Source organism: Callithrix jacchus, chromosome 14, assembly GCF_049354715.1.
Source record: "Callithrix jacchus isolate 240 chromosome 14, calJac240_pri, whole genome shotgun sequence".
Taxonomy (NCBI): domain Eukaryota; kingdom Metazoa; phylum Chordata; class Mammalia; order Primates; family Cebidae; genus Callithrix; species Callithrix jacchus.
This window is the reverse complement of record NC_133515.1, coordinates 49,950,325-49,972,523: the sequence shown is the minus strand read 5'-3', so window position 1 is coordinate 49,972,523 and position 22,199 is coordinate 49,950,325. Positions and strand designations below refer to the sequence as shown.

At 36.2% G+C, this 22,199-nt stretch overlaps 2 protein-coding genes and 1 long non-coding RNA gene across 9 annotated transcripts in view; 1 reads left to right on the top strand and 2 right to left on the bottom strand.

The window, feature by feature from the left end:
* The window catches only part of LOC128929623 (uncharacterized), a 59,267-nt gene extending 43,987 nt beyond the window's left edge, over positions 1-15,280 (top strand). Inside the window, exons 3-4 of one of the 2 annotated variants that reach the window (XR_008476366.2) lie at positions 262-319; positions 15,156-15,280. This is a non-coding gene — a long non-coding RNA (uncharacterized LOC128929623). Of the gene's footprint in view, positions 1-261; positions 320-5,944; positions 6,079-15,155 lie in introns of those variants that run through there. The other variant, XR_008476367.2, reaches the window with a different exon arrangement.
* Positions 1-15,543, bottom strand: part of VPS54 (VPS54 subunit of GARP complex) — a 99,227-nt gene extending 83,684 nt beyond the window's left edge. Inside the window, exons 1-3 of one of the 6 annotated variants that reach the window (XM_035272432.3) lie at positions 15,385-15,543; positions 13,633-13,677; positions 3,199-3,277 (exon numbers count right to left, since the gene is read on the bottom strand). In XM_035272432.3, the coding sequence (XP_035128323.1) occupies positions 3,199-3,277; positions 13,633-13,677; positions 15,385-15,408 (148 nt within the window). In that variant the 5' untranslated portion in view covers positions 15,409-15,543. Of the gene's footprint in view, positions 1-2,447; positions 2,510-3,198; positions 3,278-13,632; positions 13,878-15,384 lie in introns of those variants that run through there. The other 5 variants (XM_078349192.1, XM_035272429.3, XM_035272431.3 and 2 more) reach the window with 5 other exon arrangements.
* The window catches only part of LOC144579122 (uncharacterized), an 86,935-nt gene continuing 80,228 nt past the window's right edge, over positions 15,493-22,199 (bottom strand). Inside the window, exon 6 of the mRNA XM_078348363.1 lies at positions 15,493-15,540. The gene's annotated coding sequence lies outside the window, so the exon portion shown is untranslated. The remainder of the gene's footprint in view (positions 15,541-22,199) is intronic.

The window sequence follows — 22,199 nt, the reverse complement described above, 5'->3', positions numbered from 1 at the left end:
TCAACACAGCAAAACCCCGTCTCTACTAAAAATACAAAAATTAGCTGGGCATTGGTGGTGTATCCCTGTAGTCCCAGCTACTCAGGAGGCTGAGGCAGGAGATTCGCTTGAACCCAGGAGGTGGAGGTTGCAGTGAGCCAAGATTGTGCCACTGCACTCTAGTCTGTGACAGAGCAAGCCTCTGTCTTAAAAAAAAAAAAAAAAAAAAGAATCTAATAATTTAATGCCTCATGATCTGTCATTGTCTTCCATCTCCCCCAGATGGGACCATCTAGTTCCCGGAAAACAAGCTCAGGGCTCCCACTGACTCTACATTATGGTGAGTTGTAGAATTATTTCATTATATATCGCAACGTAATAATAGTAGAAATAAGGTAATGCACTTGAATCATCCCAAAACTATCTCCCCCCATGCCTTGGTCTGTGGAAAAACTGCTTTCCACGACACCAGTCCCTGGTGCCAAAGATTGAGGACCACTGTGCTATCTTTTTAAGTTTTGGTAAGATTAAATATGGCATGCTATGTTAATTTTTTAAAATAAATTAAATTCTAAAATAGGAACACTGTTTCTACTGTTTAAAATATCTACCACTCCATCCAGAATTTCTTATGATCAAAGGTTGCTTTTTTATACCATATTAATTTTCTTCTCAGACATCTTAGTTTATATCACATATACACATCTTCAAATGAAGCTACTTTCATCCTGCCAATCCAAACTCAGATAAGATACCCCTCTCCTGTTCAAAATCAACCTTTCTGCACTTGGACTCCATTCCCTCCTGCCTCTTCTGTGAGCTTGCCTAATCAATTTACTCTGCCTATCTCTGTATCTTCACCCTCTTCCCTTATACTAGCTCTCTTATCTCTGTATATAAACATGCTCAGTTCTTTCCCACTAAAAATAGATATTTACATATATATGTATATACGTGTGTGTGTGTGTGTAGAGAAAGAGAGAGAGAGAGAGAGAGAGAGAGAGATTGATCTGTATATCTATTTATATATAGAAAGAAAAAGATAAAACCCAGGGCCAGGGCCAAGTTGAGGCAAGGGCGGGACCTCAGATGCAAAAGCACCCATTTTCAGGGATAGTCAAATGCCTCTCTTACCTCATCTAGTCCTGGCCATGAAAAGATAAACTTCCACTCTGTTCCCTGTAGTCAATAATCTCAAATTGGCTAGGCGTGGTGGCTCACGCCTGTAATCCCAGCACTTCGGGAGGCTGAGGCCGGTGGATCATGAGGTCAGGAGTTCAAGACCAGCATGGCCAAGATAGTGAAACCTCATCTCTACTAAAAATACAAAAATTAGCCAGGTGTGGTGGCGGGCACCTGTAATCCCAGCTACTTGGGAGGCTGAGGCAGAGAATTACTTGAACCCGGGAAGAGGAGATTGCAGTGAGCCTAGATCACGCCATTGCACTCCAGCCTGGGCAAGAGAGTGAGACTCTGTCACAAAAAAAAATAATACTAATCTCAAATCTTCTAGTGACATAATACTGTTAGTCTACATTTGTTTCTCTTATAATCACTCCTTAATATATAGTATTGAAGTTTCTGGCACTGCTATTCCAGTCTAAATGCTCTCCCCTAAAACCTCCTCATTGCCAAAACAAAGGAGACTTCTCAGTGTACAAATGGATCTATCCCTGAAGTATTGTGACATTATAGACCAACTAACTGTTCTTACTTTTCTGAAACCCTCACTACCTTTAACTTCTAAGGTTCAATTCTCTCCTGGCTGACTTTCCTATCTCTCTGACCACTTTCTGTCTCCTTCACAGGTTATCTCATCTTCTGCCTGCCCCTTTAATGTGACAGTTTAATAGTGTTTGATCATCAGTTGTTTTTCTCATCATTATTAACATCTTGCCTGGGTGACCTCACCCAATGTCCTTGGATTCAACTACCATGCTATTGTCTAGCATACCTGTCTATGATGATGTCTACCATACCTATATCGTCAGCCTAAATCTTCAACCTGAACTCCAGGTTGCCAACCAGACATGTCCTTCACTGCAAATCTGCAACTAAACTTGCCTCCATCTTCCTCAAAATTTCTCCTCCTATATTGCCTCTCTCACTGAATTGTACTGTCACCTACCCAGTTGTCCAAGCAAAAAACCTGGGAATTGTCCTTGAATCATCTTGCTCCATTACCAGCAACCGACTGGCCACCAAAACCTGTGTCTCAATCTCTGAGTTATTTCTTAAAGGCCTAATTTCCTCTTCATCTCCATTGTAACTGTTATTGGAATCATATCATTTCTCATTTGTATTACCACAGTAGCCTCCAACTGTCTCCTTGCCTCTAGTCTTATCATCATCCCATAATTCACTATCCACAACTGTTTTCACATAAATGTATAATCATAAATCTGATATCCCTAGTTAAAAATATTATGTAGCTTTATAGTGTCTTCAGAAAAAGTAAAATTCCTTACCATAGCATAAAAGGTTCTTCATGATCTGACCCCTGCCTATGCTTCAGTCTCATCTCTTGCTCCTAGTAGAACCAACATATTAAATTCTTACAGTTCCTTGACCATTCTGTCTCTCTTTATTCTGTGGCTTTGTATAAACTATTCTCTTTTCTTGGAATGTCTTCTCCCACATAAATGTTTCAAACTAATGACTTTAAAACACATGTAATCACTGTCAATTCTAGAATTGCTTCTAAAACTAAGTTAGGCATGTTATACAACTTTACCACACTGAACTTACTCTTTAATATACAGTGATACAATTATTGGTTTATTTCTTTAACCTTCTTCAGGAGAACATCAGTTCTTTGAGGACCAAAGCTATTTTTTACTCATCTATAGATTTACTTTATGGTCTCACTAAGTTATTTTTCTCAGACTCATAGACTCAAGCAATCCTCCCACTTCAGTCTCCCAAGTAGCTGGGACTACAGTCACATGCCATCATATCCAGCTTACACATCTATTTTTAAGCAACAAGGAACATACCAAGTACAAAGATATTTAATCAATATTTATTGAACTGAAGGGTTATACTACTGTCAGATCTATTTTTCTCTTAAAAGTTTTTAGAAAATATTATAATAATAGATTACAAAACTTTTACTAGACATAAAAATTACAGACATAGGAAATAAGGTCTCAAAATGAAGATTCTGTTCACTAATATTTATGCTATGCTTTATTATCTATAAATAACATATATTCATACCATGAGTATGTAAGAGAGTCCTTTCAAAGGTATCTTTAGGAGGACAAATATTCTTGCATCTCTCATGAATCTTCTCTCTCTAATAAAAAGACAATGTGATCAATGCATGTATAAACATGAGTATTCAAAGCATCAAAATGTTTTGCAACCGAGTATCGGAATATGCCATATTAGTCTAACAACTTTTATTTTTTTCCTTTGATCTTAGGTGTGTGTGTTTTTAAAAAAATTATTATTATACTTTAAGTTCTGGGATACATCTGCACAACCTGCATGTTTGTTACACAGGTATACACGGTATCATGGTGGTTTGCTGCACCCATTAACCCATCATCTACATTAGGTATTTCTCCTAATGCTGTCCCTCTGTTGGCCTCCCACCTCCAAACAGGCCCTGGGGGTGTGATGTTCCCCTCTCTGCGTCCATGTGTTCTCATTGTTTAACTTCCACTTACGAGTGAGAACATGCAGTGTTTGGTTTTCTGTTCCTGTGTTACTTTGCAGAGAATGATAGTTTCTAGCTTTATCCATGCCCCTGCAAAGGACATGAACTCATCCCTTTTTATGGCTATATACTATGGTATTCCATTGGTGTATATGTGTCACATTTTCTTTATCCAGTCTGTTGTTGATGGGCATTTGGGTTGGTTCCCAGTCTTTGCTATTGTGAACAGTGCCACAGTAAATATATGTGTGCATGTGTCCCTATAGTGGAATGATTTATAATCCTTTGGGTGTATACCCAGTAATGGGCTTGCTGAGTCAAATGGTATTTCTGGTTCTAGATCCTTGAGGAATCACACACTGTCTTCCACCATGGTTGAACTAATTTACACTCCCACCAACAGTGTAAAAGCATTCCTATTTCTCCACATCCTCTCTAGCATCTGTTGTTCCCTGACTTTTTAATGATCACCATTCTAACTGGCATGAGATGATATCTCAATGTGGTTTTAATATGGATACGCTGATAAGCAACTTCAAGAAAGTCTCAGGATACAAAATCAATGTGCAAAAATCACAACATTCCTATACACTAATAACAGACAGAGAGCCAATCATGAGTGAACTCCCATTCACAACTGCTAAAAAGAGAATAAAATACCTAGGAATACAACTAAAAAGAGATGTGAAGGACCTCTTCAAGGAGAACTACAAACCACTGCTCAAGGAAATAAGAGAGGACACAAACAAATGGAAAAGTATTTCATGTTCATGGACAGGAAGAATCAAGGTCGTGAAAATGGCCATACTGCCCAAAGTAATTTACAGATTCAATGCCATCCCCATCAAGCTACCACTAACTTTCCTCATAGAATTGAAAAAAACTACTTTAAATTTCATGTAGAACCAAAAAAAAAGAGCCTGCATAGCCAAGACAATCCAATGCAAAAAGAACAGAACTGGAAGCATCATGCTACCTGACTGCAAACTATATATTCCAAGTCTACGTTAACAAAAAGATCATGGTACTGGTACCAAAACAGATATACAGACCAGTGGAACAGAACAGAGGCCTCAGTAGTAACACCACACATCTACAATCATCTGATCTTTGACAAACCCGACAAAAACAAGCAATGGGGAAATGATTCCCTATTTAATAAATGGTGTTGGGAAAACTGGCTAGCCATATGCAGAAAACTGAAACTGGATCCCTTCCTTACATCTTCTACAAAAATTAACTCAAGATGGATTAAAGACTTAAACCTAAGACCCGGAACCATAAAAACCCTAGAAGAAAACATAGGCAATACCATTCAGGACACAGGCATGGCCAAGACTTCATGACTAAAACACCAAAATCAACAGCAACAAAAGCCAAAATTGACAAATGGGATCTAATTAAACTAAAGAGTTTCTGCACAGCAAAAGAAACTATTATTAGAGTAAGCAAGCAACCTACAGAATGGGAGAAAATTTCTGCAATCTATCCATCTGACAAAGGGCTAATATCTAGGATCTACAAAGAACTTAAACAAATTTACAAGAAAAAAACAACCCCATCAAAAAGTGGGTGAAGGGTATGAACAGATACTTCTAAAAAAAAAAAAAAAGACATTTATGCAGCCAACAAACATATGAAGAAAAAGCTCATCATCGCTGGTCATTAGTCCTATAACTTTTAATATGAAATAATTAGCCTTCTTAACTTAAATATAAGTAACAAGTATGCTTAATAAACCAAATACCTCTATGATATTTATGAACATTTATATACCTATATTCATTCCATCTAATTATATTAAAAGCTCCAGATTTGGAGTAAAGTGGGAAAGCAAATGAAAAATATTTATATAACAAAACAATTAGGAGAATAATTTAAATCAAGGAAGAAAATTTTAAAATCTATATATCTAAGATAGAAAGACAGAAATTAGGCCAGGCACAGTGGCTCACGCCTGTAATCCCAACCCTTTGGAAGGCCGAGGCAGGTGGATCACCTGAGATCAGGAGTTTGAGACCATCCTGGCCAACACGGTGAAATCCCATCTCTACTAAAAATACAAAAATTAGCCAGGCGTAGTGGCACATGTCTGTAATCCCGGCTACTCGGGAAGCTGAAGCACAAGAACCACTTGAACCTGGGAGATGGAGGCTGCAATGAGCCAAGATCATCAACATTTCAAAAAAAAAAAAAAGATAGAAATTAGTCATTGACATGTTCTGAGTCAAAAAAAAAAAAAAAAACAAAATTCACTCTGATTTAGTTAGATGACCACTAACAACATTATTATCTTTTCAGAGATATCACTGAAAGGATACCTGGGAAAGCAAAGTATGATAACAAGAAAAGCAGCAGGCCAGCAGTGTCGAGTTCTGGTGGTAATTCTGTTAGTTACTATAGGACTGTTTTCCAAAGCGACCATACCACTTTGCATTCTCACCAGTAATAAACAAGAGTTCCTATTGTTCTACATCCTTGTCAACATTTAGTGTTGTCAGTGTTTTCAATTTTTGCTATTCTTATAGATATGCAGTAGTATCTCATTTTAATTAGGAATTTCCTAATGACATTTGATATTGAGCATCTTTTTATATGCTTATTTGCCATCTGCATTATCTTCTTTGGTGAGGCATTTGTTAAAATCTTTTGCTCATATTTCTTAAGGTAAACTATATAACATAAAATTTATCGTTTAAAATTATTTGCTATGTTGATCATCTTTTCATGTGCTAATTGCACATTTCTATATCTTTTTTGGAAAAAGTACTACTCAAGTCCTTTGCTCATTTTTTAATTCGGCTGCTTGTTTTGTTATTTAGTTTTAACTCTTTTATTTTTGGTACCAGTCCCTTTTTGTTTTTTAAGACAGGGTCTCATTCTGTTGCCCAGGCTGAAATTGATCATTGCAACTTCAAATTCCAGAGCTCAAGCAATCCTCCTGTCTCAGCCTCCAGAGCAGCTAGGACTACAGGTGCATGCCACCATGCCTGGCTAATTTTTCTAATTTTTTCTTGTAGAGATGGGTTCTCACTATGTTGCCCAGGCTGGTCCTGAACTCCTGGTCTCAAGTGATTCTCCCACCTCCACCTCCCAAAGTGCTGGGATTGCAGGGCATAAGCCACCATGCCCGCCGTCAATCCTTTATCAGATATGTGTTTTGTAAATATTTTCTCCCAGTCTTTGGGTTGTCTTTTCATTCTCTTAACAGTGTCTTTCAAAGAGTGGAAATTTTTAATTTTAATGAAGCTCAACTTTTGAATTTTTTCTTTCATGAATTGTACTTTTGCTTCATATCTAAAAAGTCATTACCAAACCCAAGGTTACCTACATTTTCTCCTATATTATCATCTAGAAGTTTTATAGTTTTGCATTTTACATTAAGGTCTATCATCAACTTTGAGCTAATTTCCATAAACAGTGCAAAGTAGTCTGTGCCTATATTTTCTCTTTGGTATGTGGATGTCTAGTTGTTTCAGTACCATTTGTTCAAACAACTATCCTTTCTCTATTGAATTATCTTTGCCCCTTGGTTAAAAATCAGTTGATTGTATTTGTGTGGGTCTATTACTGGGTTCTCTGTTCCACTGATCCATATGTCTATTCTTTCACCAATGCAACATTGTCTTGATTACTGTAGCTTTATAAACTTAAAATAGGGTGGTGTCAGTCCTCCAGCTTGGTTCCTCTCTTTTAATACTGTGTTAGCTATTCTGGGTCTTTTTCCATATAAGCTTTAGAATCAGTTTTCAACATCCACAAAAACAACTACTGGGATTTTAATCAGGATTATGTTGATGACTGAGTTAGGAAAAAGACACCTTGACAATATTGAGTCTTCCTATCCACATATATGAAATATCTCTCCATTTATTTAGACATTTAATTTCTTTCATCAGAGTCTCTTGTGGTTTTCCTCAGTTAGATCTTATATATATTTAGATTCATACATAAAGGCTACATTTTCTTTGATGCTAATGCAAATGGCATTGGGTTCTTAATTTCAAATTCCAATTGTTCACTGCTGGTACATAAGAAGGCAATTAACTTTTATATCTTAACCTTACATCTTACAACCTTACTATAGTCACTTGTTAGTTCTAGGAATTTCATTTTTGATTCTTTGGGATTTTTCACAGACAATCATTTCATCTAAAAACACAGTTTTATTTCTTCCTAATTTTCATTTATTTTATATCCTTTTCTTGTCTTATTACATTAGTTAGGGCTTCCAAGACAATGTTAAAAGAAATGGTGAGAGGGAACATCCTTACCTTGACCCTGTTCTTAGGGGGAAGCATCTAGTTTCCCACCATTGGCTATAGAGTTTTGTAGATTTTTTTTTTTTTAATATATATAGAGAGTCTTACTCTGTTGCCCAGTCTGGAGTGCAGTGGCATGATCTTGGTTCACTGCAACCTCCGTCTCCTGGGTCCAAGCAATTCTCGTGCCCCAGCCTCCCAAGTAGCTGAAATCGCCATTGCAAAATTATAACTGAGACAGTGAAAGAGATCTGACCTAATCAATTTCATCTTGCTTCTAACCTCCAAGCTGTTCTTGTGAACTAAAGTTGGGGGGAACTTAGTTTATAGTTTAAAACAAAGGTGGTAACAGTCCTTTCCCAAAACAAACCACCTTCTTGCCTGGGGGGCTAGACTGCCTTTGTAGGACTAACAAATTAGCCACAAGATTAGAAATTACTGTTAAGGAGTCATGCAGCTGGAGGCTACAAGATCCTGACCCTTCCTAAACTGCTCCTAAGATAAACACTTGAGATATTTTGCAGCTCCTGTATTTGATGGACCAGCTGGTACCACCCAGATCAATAAACTGGCTCATTTGATCTTGTGGGCCCCACCCAGGAACTGACTCAGCACAAGAAGATAACTTGGACTCCCTATGATATCATCACTGACCTGACCAATCAGCACTGCCAGCTCACTGGATCCCCCTCACCCACCAAGTTGTCCTCAAAAACTCTGATCCTCAAATGCTCAGGGAGACTGATTTGAGTAATAATAAAACTCTGGTCTCCCACACAGACAGCTCTGCATGGGTTACTCATTCTCTACTGCAATTCCCGTGTAACAATAAATTGGCTGTCTAGACAGCAGGCAAGGTGAATCCACTGGTAGTTATATAGCTGGGATTACAGGCATGTGCCACCATGCCCAGCTAAATTTTGTGTCTTTAACAGAGATAAGTTTCATCATGTTGGCCAGGCTGGTCTCAAGTCCTGGCCTCAAGTATCCTCCCAAAGTGCTGGGATTACAGGCATAAGCTAATGTACACGGTCCATTCTTTATCAAGTTAAAGAAATTCCTTACTATTCTTTGTTTGCTGAGAGTTCTCTTTTTAAAATAATGAATGGCCAACACAGGTAGACTGCTTGAGTTTAGGAGTTTGAGACCAGCCTAGACAACATGGCAAAACCCTGTCACTAAGAAACATACAAAAATTAGCCAGGTGTGGTGGCACTTGCCTGTAGTCCCAGCTACTTGGGAATGCTGAGAAAGGATTGCTTGAGCCAGGAGGCTGAGGCTGGAGTGAGTTGTGTTCATACCACTGCACTCCAGCCTGGGCAACAGAGCGAGAACCTGACTTTAAAAAAAAAAAAAAAAGTGGTCTAAAGTTTTCCTTCCTTATAATGTCTTTGTCTGATTTTAGTATTAGCTTCATGATGGCCTCACTGAATCTGTTAGAAAGTATGTCCTTAGCTTCTATTTCCCGAAATATACTGTAAGTAATTGGTATAATTTCTTACTGAAACATATGGTAGAATTCACCAGGGAAACCATCTGGGCCTGGTGATTTCTGTTTTGAGAAGTATGATTGATTCAATTTATGTAATAAATATAGTCCTATTCAGTACCTTGTTGTATAAGCTCTGGGAAATTGTGTCTTTCAAAAAAAATTGGTCCATTTCACCTAGGATATTAAATTTGTGGGCACAGAATTGTTCACAACACTATTCTCTTATTATCTTTTTAACGTCTGTGGGATCAGTAGAAAGAGCACCTCTTTCATTTTTTATATTAGTAGCTTATATCTTTCTTCTTAATCTAGCTAAATGTTCATCAATTTTATTGATCTCAAAGCACTAGCTTTGAGAACCAGCTTTTGTTGATTTTCTCTACTAATTTGCTATTGTCAATTTCCCTGATTTCTGCTGTAATTTTTATTACTGTTTTTCTTTTACTTACTTTGGATTAAATTTGTTCTTTTAATAATTTCCTAAGGTAGCAGCTTAGATTATTAATTTTAAATTTTCTTCTTCTCTAATATAAGCATTGAATGAGCCCGAGTGCTTATTTAAGCAGGACTTCCTTAAAGCCTGGCTTTCCGTACATTCCACAAATTCTTATAAGTTTGTATCACCATCTTTCAGCTCACTGATTTCTTCCCCTGCCACTTCAAGTCTATTGAAGAACTCATCAAAAGCATTCTTCATTTGTTATACTACCTTTAATTTGTAGCATTTCCTTTTGATTCTTTCTTAAAGTTTCAATCTCTCTGCTTAAGTCTGTTCTTGTATGTTATCTATGTTTTCCACTACAGCCCTTAGTATATTAAACAGTTACTATGAGTTTCCAGTTTGATCATTCCATCATCAGAACGCTATCTGAGTCTGATTCTGATACTTGATTTGTCTCCTTAAACTGTGTTTTCTGTCTGGTATGTACAGTAATGTTTTGCTGAAAGCCAGATATGATATACCAAAGTCAAAAAGAACTGAGGTAAATAGGCCTTTAGTATGAAGTTTTGTTTGTCTGGCTAAGAATTAGGTTTTATTTACTGATTGCTATAGCTGTAGGTGTCAGAGGCTAAAATTTCCACTAGTGTACTTGTTTTTCATCTTTCCTACTATCTTCAGGTTTCCCTACAGACTTCTTAAATAAGGCCTGAGACATGCAGTCCTTTCAACTGTATTCTCATTATTCAAGCATTCCACTGATGTGGTGGTAATGTCTGAAGAAAAGGAAAGCATTCTATGATCTTATGATTAGGTTTCAACTTAGTGAGCCTGTGCCCTTGGGCTGTGACCTTCACAGGTGCTTTTCAGTTGTTGATTTTCAGTTTGCTCAGATTTGTTGTTGTGAGAACAGGAGAAACAGCTTCCAAGCTCCTTATGTGACAGATCAGAAGTATGTTTAAGTTTTTAAGAAACTGTCATGCTTAAGTATGTTTAAGTTTTTGGAAACTGTTTTCCAAAGGGGTTGTAGCACTTTAAATTCCCACCAACAGTATGAGAGTTCCAGTTACTTCATGAGGGCTGGCAGTAGGGTGAAGCAAGCAAGAAGCACATGGTACAATGTTTAAGGAAGTAACCACTCTCAGATGCTAGTGCCTCTCACATTTTGCTCATCTGCCTCATCTCATCCTAGAACCAGCCCTGTCTTCCACATCTTTACCAAAATTTGAAAGAATGTGCATAGATTTGGAATTACTTTTTCTATAAACATTTGGTAGAATTTGCCAGTGAAGCCATGTGGACCTGAGCTTCCTTTGTGGAAAGGTATTTAACTAAACATCAACATAATAAATACAAAGTGATTTCAGGTTTTCTATTCTTTTTTGTTTATTTGTTTTTTGAGATGAGTCATGCTGTCACCCGGGCTGGAGTGCAGGGGCGCAATCTTGGCTCACTGCAACCTCTACCTCCCAGGTTCAAGTGATTGTCCTGCCTCGGCCTTCCAAGTAGCTGGGATTACAGGCACACAATACCATGCCTGGCTGTTTTTTTATTTTTAGTAGAGACAGGGTTACACCATGTTGGCCAGACTGGTCTTGAACTCCTGACCTCAGGTGATCCACCCACAGTAGACTCCTGAAGTGCTGGGATTACAGGTGTGAGCCACTGCAGCCAGCCATTTTTCCAGCTTCTTAAGGTATAAGCTGAGGTCACTGATTTGAAATCATTCTTCTTTTAATAACATATGCATTTAGTGCTACAAACTTATCCCTAAGTACTAACTGAGCATCACCCCACAAATTCTGGTATATTGTGTTTTCATTTCCATTCAGTTCAAACTACTTCCTGACTTTTCTTTCTTCATTGATTCACATTTTATTTAGAAGCATAAAGTTCTGGTTTCCAAATATCTGTGGATTTTCCACCAACCTTTCCATTATTAATTTCTGTTTTAATTATACTATTGTCAGAGGACATACTGTGTATATGAGGTGAAGTCTTCTAAATGTATTAACATTTGTTTTCAAACCTAGAACATAGTCTATGTCCATAAATGTTTCAGGAACACTTGAAAAGAATGTATATTCTGCTATGTTATATAGAGTGCTCTTTCAAGTCAGGCCAGGTTGGTTAATGGTTCAAGTCTATTATAATCTTGCTGATATTCTGCCTGTCCTATCATTTATTGAAAGAGTATTGAAATCTCCATAATTATGAATATCTACTTTGCCATAAAATTCTCAGCTTCTGCTTCACGTATTTTGAAGCATGTTATTAGGTGCAAAAATGTTTAAAACTGTTATGTCTTCTTGATTAACTGACCACTGATTAGTTAACTGATCATTAAAAATAATGCTCTTTATACATACTAATAATTTTTGCTCTGAAATCTTTTATTCTGTTTTCTTTTGACGAGTGTTAAGCATTATATATATATTTTCATACTTTTAAATGTTTTTTGTCTTTCTCTTCAAGGTATGTTTCTTATACACAGCATATACTTGGGTCATTAGATCTCATAATCTCTGCCTTTTAATTGGGGTGCTTAAACCATTTAGATTTGGTGTAATTACTGATATGATTAGGCTTAAGATTATCATCTTGAAGTTTATTCTATGTCCTATCCATTCTTTGTTTCTTTTTATTCTTTTTATGCCTTTGTATGGATTAAGGATTTTTTAAATTCCATTTCTCTCTTCTATTGTTATTAGTTGTAATTCTCTGTTTTACCATTTTAGTGGTTGCTTTATGGTTTATTGTTAAACCCCTTGCTAGAAACATAAGTTTTGTAAGGGAGGGAATGGATGTCAGTTTTGTTCTCTGTTGTAGCCTCATGTTTAGAAGAGTACCTAACATGTGGAACGCAATCAATAAATATTCGATCAGTACATGAATAGAAAAGCCAAGTTATAGGTTACAAAGGCATATTAATGTTCATCCACTTAAGAATTACTTAGATCGGAGCTTTGAAAATTTTTTGTGTTCTGTTTTCAATGATCAGATCTAAGTGATTGTTAATATGGCAATATATACATACAAAGGCAAATATACAGGTTCTGTATAAAAATATTTGATAGTAATAAAAATGAACCAGATGCTATATAGTATTAATGTCAATAGTACAGCTATATTTTAAAAAGTGCAAAGTAATCAAGTGAAACAAAACCAGCTAAATTCAAATTAAGCTTGCTAATGAAAAAAGTATAAAAAAGAATGGTTAGAAAAACATTAATATCCTTTGTACTACTTTAATCATTTCAATTGTATTGATAACAACCACTTACTAATAATCTAAAAATGAATTGATAGAGCATCTAAAACTCTGCACTATACTCAGTTCTTCCTCTCAGACTGTGTTTAAAGTAATATATTGAGTTATAATTATGTCTAGAGATATTATGGCTATCTGCTAGAGCTAGGGTGCTCCTAGAATTGTATGCAGCAAATCAGACACAGAAACAATAATATTCTGCCAATTTCTCAAACCTCACAAATCATCTGGGCTTTATAGGCCTAACTGAATCATTTTCTCCTTGCAAGCAGGGTAGGTTTCATGTTGAATCTTAGCATTATTTGGAATGTGTCATTCTCAAAAATCTCTACTGTAAGAAAGAGAAATGTATTAAAATATATTTAAGCAAAGAATTAAATGCAACCCAGGACAGTATAATTTGTATGAACAAAAAGAAAACTACAGGTTCATCAAACATTACTGGTCAAAAGTATGTAATAAAGCATACTAAAAATATTTCTATTGCTTTTGACCTGACTATAACTAGCCAAGATTAGATATTACCTGAGAGATTTCCTGTTGATATACTGTAAAATGTTCCTTGCTGATCTGTGGGAGGTAGAATGAAGGTATGACTTCAGTGTCCACAAAGTCCAATCCCCATGTTTTTGTGAAGAAGTCAGATTCTCTTTTTGCTAATCTAGGATCATTTAGTGCTGCTGGGAGATTTACTTTGGAATGATATACAGTCCATCTATGTTGATCTGTAACTAGAGATGGGGCAACATATAAACTATGTGAATCACCTGCAAAAAGTAAACAAGAGAACTCTGTAAATGCCGTAAAATTGATTCTATGTTTTAAAGTACATACTGGAAAACTAAAAATGCATAGATTCCATCTTACACAAACCAATTAATCTTTCACAGTAAATGATTTAATAAAAATCAATCTGATTGAATAATCTTCAGCTACCAGCAAATTACTAAGGGTTTGAAAAACATGCACAAGATAAAAGATATGCAAAACTTGAGAGTTATAGTTGCAGGGTGGAGTGAATGGTAAAGAAAGTCTTTCATGAATTCTTTTTTCTTAATGTACAATTACTCTATCTTTTTCTTTCAACATCAGAACTCTGCTACCTTCTATTACATATTTTCTATCCTTTAATACCTGGTGTTTTTTAGAGGTAGGCCTTTTTTCTATTATATCATGGCAGGCTGTCCTAGATAAAATATTCTTTGGCTTATAATTAGGTGACATAAATGTTGCTGTGGCATTAACCATACAAAAGGGAAAAATATATAGTTTATTCTCATTATTTACAGTATTTTTGTTCTATAAAGTTACTGTGAATGTTGAATTAGCAAATATTAAACCATTGCTTGTAGGAAAACTACAGAGTTAGGTTCCTATGAGCCTTTGGTCACAATAGTTTCATCAACCAATCAATACTTAACCTTGTTTTGTGTGTTTAAAAACACCTTATTCAGTATACATCATTGTTTCATTAACACTGAACTTATGGCTAATAGCACTACAATTCATGTCTGAATGAAGCTTACACAACACATGTATTTTCTCCATAAGTGATATCATAGCCCTCTTGCACTTAGGAACTCCAGATAGCATTTTAGCACTACGCTTAGGGACCATTTTAAACAGCAAAATCAACAAGAAAAAGCTCAAAACATGTGGCACCAACTAAAAACAGGCCACAAAAAGAACATTAGTTTATAGTTTGAGAGCTGAAAAAAGAAGGCAGAGCTTTGCCTAGTTCAACTTTAGCTGAGAATGTGCCTGTCAGGTATCTCAAAATTTTTACTGCTCTGCACGTCTGCAAATTACCACAAAAGTGCCACAAGTTGTGATTTGGGGATTATGAATAAATTTTAAGGAGTCAGGAGAATTTGCAAATACATAATATGCAAATGATGAAGGGTGAGTGTACCATGTTTTAACTAAGCAGCTTTCAAACTGTACCTTCATTTTCAACACATTTTTAGTTTATATAAGTAGTGCATGAAATACATGGAAAGAACTACATTGTAAGTTCCCAATCATTTCCAACTTTTTTTTTGAGACAGAGTCTCAGTCTATCACCCAGGCTGGAGTGCACTGCAACCTCCACTTCCCAGGTTCAAGCAATTCTCCTGCCTCAGCCTCCCAAGCAGCTGGGATTACAGGCGCTCACCACTGCACTCAGCTAAACATCATAAAATTTACTCTTCTAAGGTAAGTACATAAAACCTGACTACTCATTTAAAGATAATACAAATCATCGGTAAAAATCCTCCAAAAAAAAAAGAACATTACCTGTGGGTTCCTTGGGACACACATCTGGCAGTGACGGCACAGGTTGAATGTGTTTTGACGGATCTACCTCTTTTTTAAAGAAAACATCACTGCTGCTTCCTTGAGGCACTGGTGAAGAACTGTGGCTTGAAGCCATTGCATAAAATCACCACTCAACTGAAAATGAGCAAGAAATAATAATTAAGATACTTACTGCAAATCAAACTCCATCTCTAAGTATTACACGTCACAAACTTTCTTTCAAAAATAGAAGATTTTTTAAAAATCCCTCAAAGTAGGCAATTTGAATATTTGCCTTTAATTGTGAAAACTGATCACAATATTTAGTTTGCTCACAGTTATTTGTCCTCATTTTTTAAAAATTGAAACATCCTTAATCTTTTATTCAAAGTACAAAAAATATCAAGGTTGTACCCAACATACATTAAAGATTAAAAACACCTATTGATTCAACAAGTACACGGTAGTTATGCATTACAGGTAAGTGCATGTGCTTTTGAAGTATGCCTGCTTAGGTCCATATCCTATGTTTACTCACTAGTGGTGAGGAAATTTACTTAACCTTTATGTGCCTTTCCTTATCAGTAAAATGGAGATGAAAAGAGATCCTATCTCATAAACATCCTGTTAAGAATTATGAGAATGGGTATGCATAAAACATTTAAAATATTGTCTGCCTCAAAGTTAGCATTCAGAGAGGTTAATGTCACTGTAATTATTACTATGATGTGACTCCTATACAGTAATATTATTAAAAAATCATTAGTAATTAAATTCCTTAAAAAGGAAGTGTCATTGTTCAAAAAGCCTGCAACTGTATTAAGTAATTAAAACATATGTAAGCAAAACACAAGTTAACCTATATCTACATTTTAAAGTAAGTGCCTGGGCCGGGCGCGGTGGCTCAAGCCTGTAATCCCAGCACCTTGGTAGGCCGAGGCATGTGGATCACGAGGTTAAGAGATCGAGACCATCCTGGTCAACGTAATGAAACCCCGTCTCTACTAAAAATACAAAAAATTAGCTGATCATGGTGGCACGTGCCTGTAATTCCAGCTACTCGAGAGGCTGAGGCAGAATTGCCTGAACCCAGGAGGCGGAGGTTGCGGTGAGCCGGGATCCCGCCATTGCACTCTAGCCTGGGTAACAAGAGTGAAACTCAGTCTCAAAAAACAAACAATAAAGTAAGTGCTTAAAGAGTTTGTGGGGCAAGACAACATTATATAGGCTACAGTGTCAGGAAAGACTTCATAAATGAAGCAATATTGAAACTAGAGATACTAAAGAACATGTATTATTATTTTATTATTGAAATGTTTAGAGAACACTTAGAAGATCTGGCAAATATATAAAAGAGTAGGAAATGAGGAGCAGAGGCTGGGCACGGTGACTCATGTCTGTAATCTCAGCACTTCAGGAGGCCGAAGCAGGTGGATTGCTTGAGTCCTGGAGTTTGAGACCAGCCTTAATAACATGGTGAAACCTTGTATCTACAAAAATTAGCTGAGCATGGTGGTGCATGCCTGTAGTCCAGTTACTCAGAGGGCTGAGGTGGGAGGATCACTTGAGTCCAGGAGGCAGAGGTTGCAGTGAGCCAAAATTACTCCACTACACTCCAGCCTGGGCAACAGGGTGAGACCCTGTCTCAAACAAACAAACAAATAATAAAGAAAAAATAAAGAACAGAAATACAAGGCAAGAATCCGTGACAAATAGTTTGTCTATTCTAACTTGCCTCTGTTAGACAGAAAACTAAAAATACGTATCTGACTCAGTACTTTCAGTGCAAAGGAAACATAACCAAACATACCATTCACTGAAAACAGAAGAAACAAGCTGCTTTAAAAATGCACAAAGATAAATAAATTTTTCAATGTGCTTAAACAGAAAGCCTGGATAACATAAACAAAAGTTAATGAACAGTGAATAATCAATCGTAAGACTAAGGAACTGACTATAGTGGAAACTGGACTAAAGTGAAATGTTTACACTAGGAAGTAGTGACAAATTTACATACACACACACATAGATGGCTAAATTGTAGTTGGTTCTGTAAGCAATAAGGAGATATCAGAGGTTTGGTGGCAAAAAGAGTACTGTGATGAAAATGGTATTTGGGAAAATTAATTAGAGTCTTCGAAAGGCCTCTTGCATTCACATCTACACACATTAAGTGTATGGTTGTTTCTGTATAAAAGCTTACACGTATTTAAGAGAGATATACGTATTTAACTAAAGGATAATAAACACTGTACAACACAGAAACACTGTACTGACAATTCTACATTTAAGATCAATTATGTTAACTTTCTCATTAACCAAATGAAATGACTAAAATAAACACGTTTTTGAAATTAATTTATTTTTAATTCTTGTGGGTGCAGAGCAGGTATTTATCCTTTGTTATAATCTAATTATATTCTTATAGTTATTTTTAAATGTACAAGTAAACCACTGTTTACTCTAGTCACCCTGTTATACTAACAAACACTAGGTCTTATTCATTCTATTTTTCTGTACCTATTAACCACTACTACTTCTTCTCCAGGGCCCCTTTCCCTACACTTACCCTTCCAGGTGTCTGGTAACGATCCTTCTACTTTCCATTATTTTCATTTTTAGATCCCACAAATAAGGGAGAACATGTGAAGTTTCCCATTCTGTACTTAGCTTATTTCACTTAACATAGTGACCCCCAGTTTCATCCATCTGTTGCAAATGACAAGATCTCATCCTTTTCTATGGCTGCATAGTTCCCTATTGTGTATATGTAGCACATTTTCTTTATTCATTTATCTGTTGATGAACACTTAAGCTGTTGCAAATTGTGGCTATTGTGAATACTGCTGCAATAAACATGGGAGTGCAAATATCTCTTCAATATACTGATTTCCTTTATTTATCGTATATTCTTAGGAGTAGGTTTGCTGGATCATACAGCTCCATTTTTAGTTTTTTGAGGAACCTTCAAACTATTCTCCATGGTGGTTGTACTAATTTACATTCCTGCTAACTGTATATGAAGGTTCCCTTTTCTCCACATCTTCGCAAGCACTTCTTAATGCCTGTCTTTTGGATAAATGCCATTTTAACCTGGGTGAGATATCTCATTGTACTTCTGATTTGCATTTCTCTGATAAATGTTATTGAGCACCTTTTCATACACCCATGTGCCATTTGCATGTTTTCTTTTGCGTAGTGCCTATTCAGATATCTTGCCATCTTTTAGTCAACGTATTGGATTTTTATCTATAAGGCTGTTTGAGCTCCTTATGTATTCTTGGTATTAATGCCTTGTCAGACGGGTAGCTTGCAAATATTCTCCTCCCATTCTATAGGTTGTCTCTTCACTTCGTTGTTTGCTTTGCTGTGCAGAAGCTTTGTAACTTGATGTGATTCCATTTGTTTATTTTTGCTTTGGTTGTCTGTGCTTGTGCATTTCATTCAAGAAATCCCTGCCTACTCCAATGACCTGGACAGTTTCCCCAGGGCTTAGTCATTTCATAGTTTGACATCTTAAAGTCTTGCATCTATTTTGATTTTTTGTATATGGTGAGATAGGGGTCCAGTTTCATTGTTCTACCTGTGGATATCTAGTTTTCCCAGAACCATTTATTGAAGAGACTGTCCTTTCCCCCAACACTGTCCTTTGTTAAAAATGAGATCACTGTAGATAAATGGATTTTTTTTTTTAGACAGTCCCACTCTGTTGCCCATGCTGGAGTACAGTGGCATGATTTCAGTTCACTGCAAACTCCGCCTCCCAGGTTCAAGCAATTCTCCTGCCTCAGCCTTCCAAGTACCTGAGATTTACAGGTGCATGCCACCACACCCAGCTAATTTTTATATTTTTGCCAGAGATGGGGTTTCATCATGTTAGCCAAGCTGGTCTGAAACTCCTGACCTCGTGATCTGCCTGCCTCAGACTCCCAAAATGCTGGGATTACAGGCGAGCCACCGCACCCGGCCAGATGAATGGATTTATTTCTGGGTTCTCTACTCAGTTCCACTATTCTCTGTGTATTATTATATGCCAATACATTGTATAATTTGAAATCACATAATGTGGTTCTTCCAATTTTTTTCTTCTGTCATAGGACAGCTTTGGCTATTCTGAGTCTTTCGTGGGTCTATACAAATTTCAAGATTTTCTATTACTCTGAAGAATGTCATTGGTATTTTGATAGGGAGTACATTGAATCTGTAGATTACTTTGGTTAGTATGGACATTTTAACAATATTGATTCTTCCAACCCATGAACATAGAATATCTTTCCTTTGTGTATGTGTTTGTCTTCTTAAATTTCTTGCATCAACATGTTATAGCTTTCATTGTAGATATTTTTCGCTTCTTTGGTTAATGCCTAGGTATTTTATTTCTAGCTATTGTAAATGGGGTTACTTTATTGATTTTTCACATTGTTCAATGTTGACATATGGAAATGCTACTGATTTTTGTATGCTAATTTTGTATCCTGAAACTTCACTGAATTTATCACTTCTAATCATTTTTTGATGATTTCTTTAGGTTTATCAAAACATAAAATCATATCATCTATAAACAAAGATAATTTTACTTCTTCCTTTCCAATTTGGATGCTTTCCTTCTCCTGTCTGACTGCTCCAGCTAGGACTTCCAGTACTATGTTGAATAACTGTGGTAAAAGTGGGCATCCTTGCTGTATTCCAAATCTCAGAAGAAGGGCTTTCAGTTTTTCTTAATTCATTGTGATAACAGCTATGGGTCTGTAATATATGCTTTTACTGTTTTGAGGAATGTTCCTTCTATACCCAGTTTTTTTTTTTTTTTGAGAGTTTTTATTATGAAGGGATGTTTAATTTTCAGACATGCTTTTTCAGTATCAATTGTGGTTTCTGTCCTTCATTCTCTTACTATAATGTAGCACATTTGCATATGTTGAACCATCTGCACTCCTGAAATAAATCCTACTTGGTCATAATAAATAATATTTTTAGGCCAGGTGCCATGGCTTAATCTGTAATCCCAGCACTTTGAGAGGTCAAAGTGGGTGGATCACAAGGTCAGGAATTCAAGACCAGCCTGGCCAACATAGTGAAACCCCATCTCTACTAAAAATACAAAAAATTAGTTGAGTGTGGTAGCCGACACCAGTAATCCCAGCTACTCCAGAGGCTGAGGCAGAAGAATCACTTGAACCCAGGAGGTGGAGGTTGCAGTGAGTCGAGATCATGCCATTGCACTCCAGCCAGGGCGACAGTGCAAGACTCCATCTCAAAGACTCTGATGCGTCTTTCTCTGGTTCTGGTATCAGGATGATACTGCCCTTATAGAATGAGTCTGAAAGTATTCCCTCCTCCTGTTTTTCAGACTAGTTTGAGTAGGATTTGTATTAATCCTCATTAAATGTTTGGTAGAATTCAGCAGTGAAGCCATCAGGTTCTGGGCTTTTTACTGGGAGACTTGTCATCACAGCTTTTAACTTACTACTTGTTATTGATCTGTTCACACCCAGAATTTCTTCATAGTTAAGTCTTGGAAGATTGTATGTATATAGAAATCTATCCATTTCTTCTAGATTTTGCAATTTACTGGCATACAGTTGCTTATAGTAGCCACTAATAATTCTTTGAATTTTGTGGTATTGGTTTTAATGTTTCCTTTTTCATCTCTGATCTTTTGGGGTCTTCTGTTTTCTTAATCTGGCAAAAGATTTGTCAGGTTTTTTTTTTTAATCTTTTCAAAAATCCAACATTTTGTTTTGTTGATCTTTTGAATTGTTCTCTTCAATTTCATTACTCTCTGCTCTGAGCTTTATATCTTTTTTTCCACTAATTTCTGGTTTGGCTTGCTCTTGCTTTTCCATTTCTTTAAAATGAATCATTAGGTTTTTATTTAAGTTTTTCTTCTTTTTTGATGTAGGCACTTATAGCTATAAACTTTCCTCTTAGTTCTGTTTTCACTGTATCCCCATAGATTTTGATATGTCATGTTTCTGTTATTTAAAAATTTTTTCAATTTATTTCTTCATTGACTCACTGGTCATTCAGGAGCATATTGTGTAATTTCCATATTGTGTTTGTATAGCTTCCAAAATTCCTCTTATTGCTGATTTCTGGTTTTATTCCATTGTGGTCAGAGAAGATGCTTGATATTATTTCAATTTTTTTCTTTCTTTCCAATATGTTTTGTTAGTTCTAATAATATTTGCTTTATATATCTGAGTGCTCCAATGTTAGGTACATAAATATTTACAACTATTATATCCCCTTGCTGAATTGACCCATTTATCATTATATAATGACCTTCACTGTCTCTTCTTATACTTTGTATCCTGAAATCTATTTTGTCTGATATAACTACTCCTTAGTATCTTTTTCCATCCCTTTATTTTCAGTCTACACGTGTCTTTATAGGTGAAATGTGTTTCTTATCAACAACAGATCATTGGGTCCTGTTTTTCTATCCATTCAGCCACTTTATGTCTTATGGTTGGAGAGTTTAGTCAACTTTATCATGTCATTATCGGTAAGTAAGGACTCCTGGCATTTTAGGTGTTTTCTGGTTGTTTCATGATCTTCTCTTCCTCTTACTAAAAGTGATGTTTTTCTGGTGGTATAACTTAATTTCTTGATTTTAAATTTTTTGTGTACCTGTTGCATGTTTTTGATGTGAGGTTATCATGAGCCTTGCAAATACTATCTTATAACCCATTGCTTTATGTGGATAGCAATTAACACCCCTTGCATCAACAAACAGGCAAAAAGAAAAAATAAAAAACTCTATACTTTAACTATGTTCCCCTACTTTATAGCTTTTTGTTTATATTTTACTG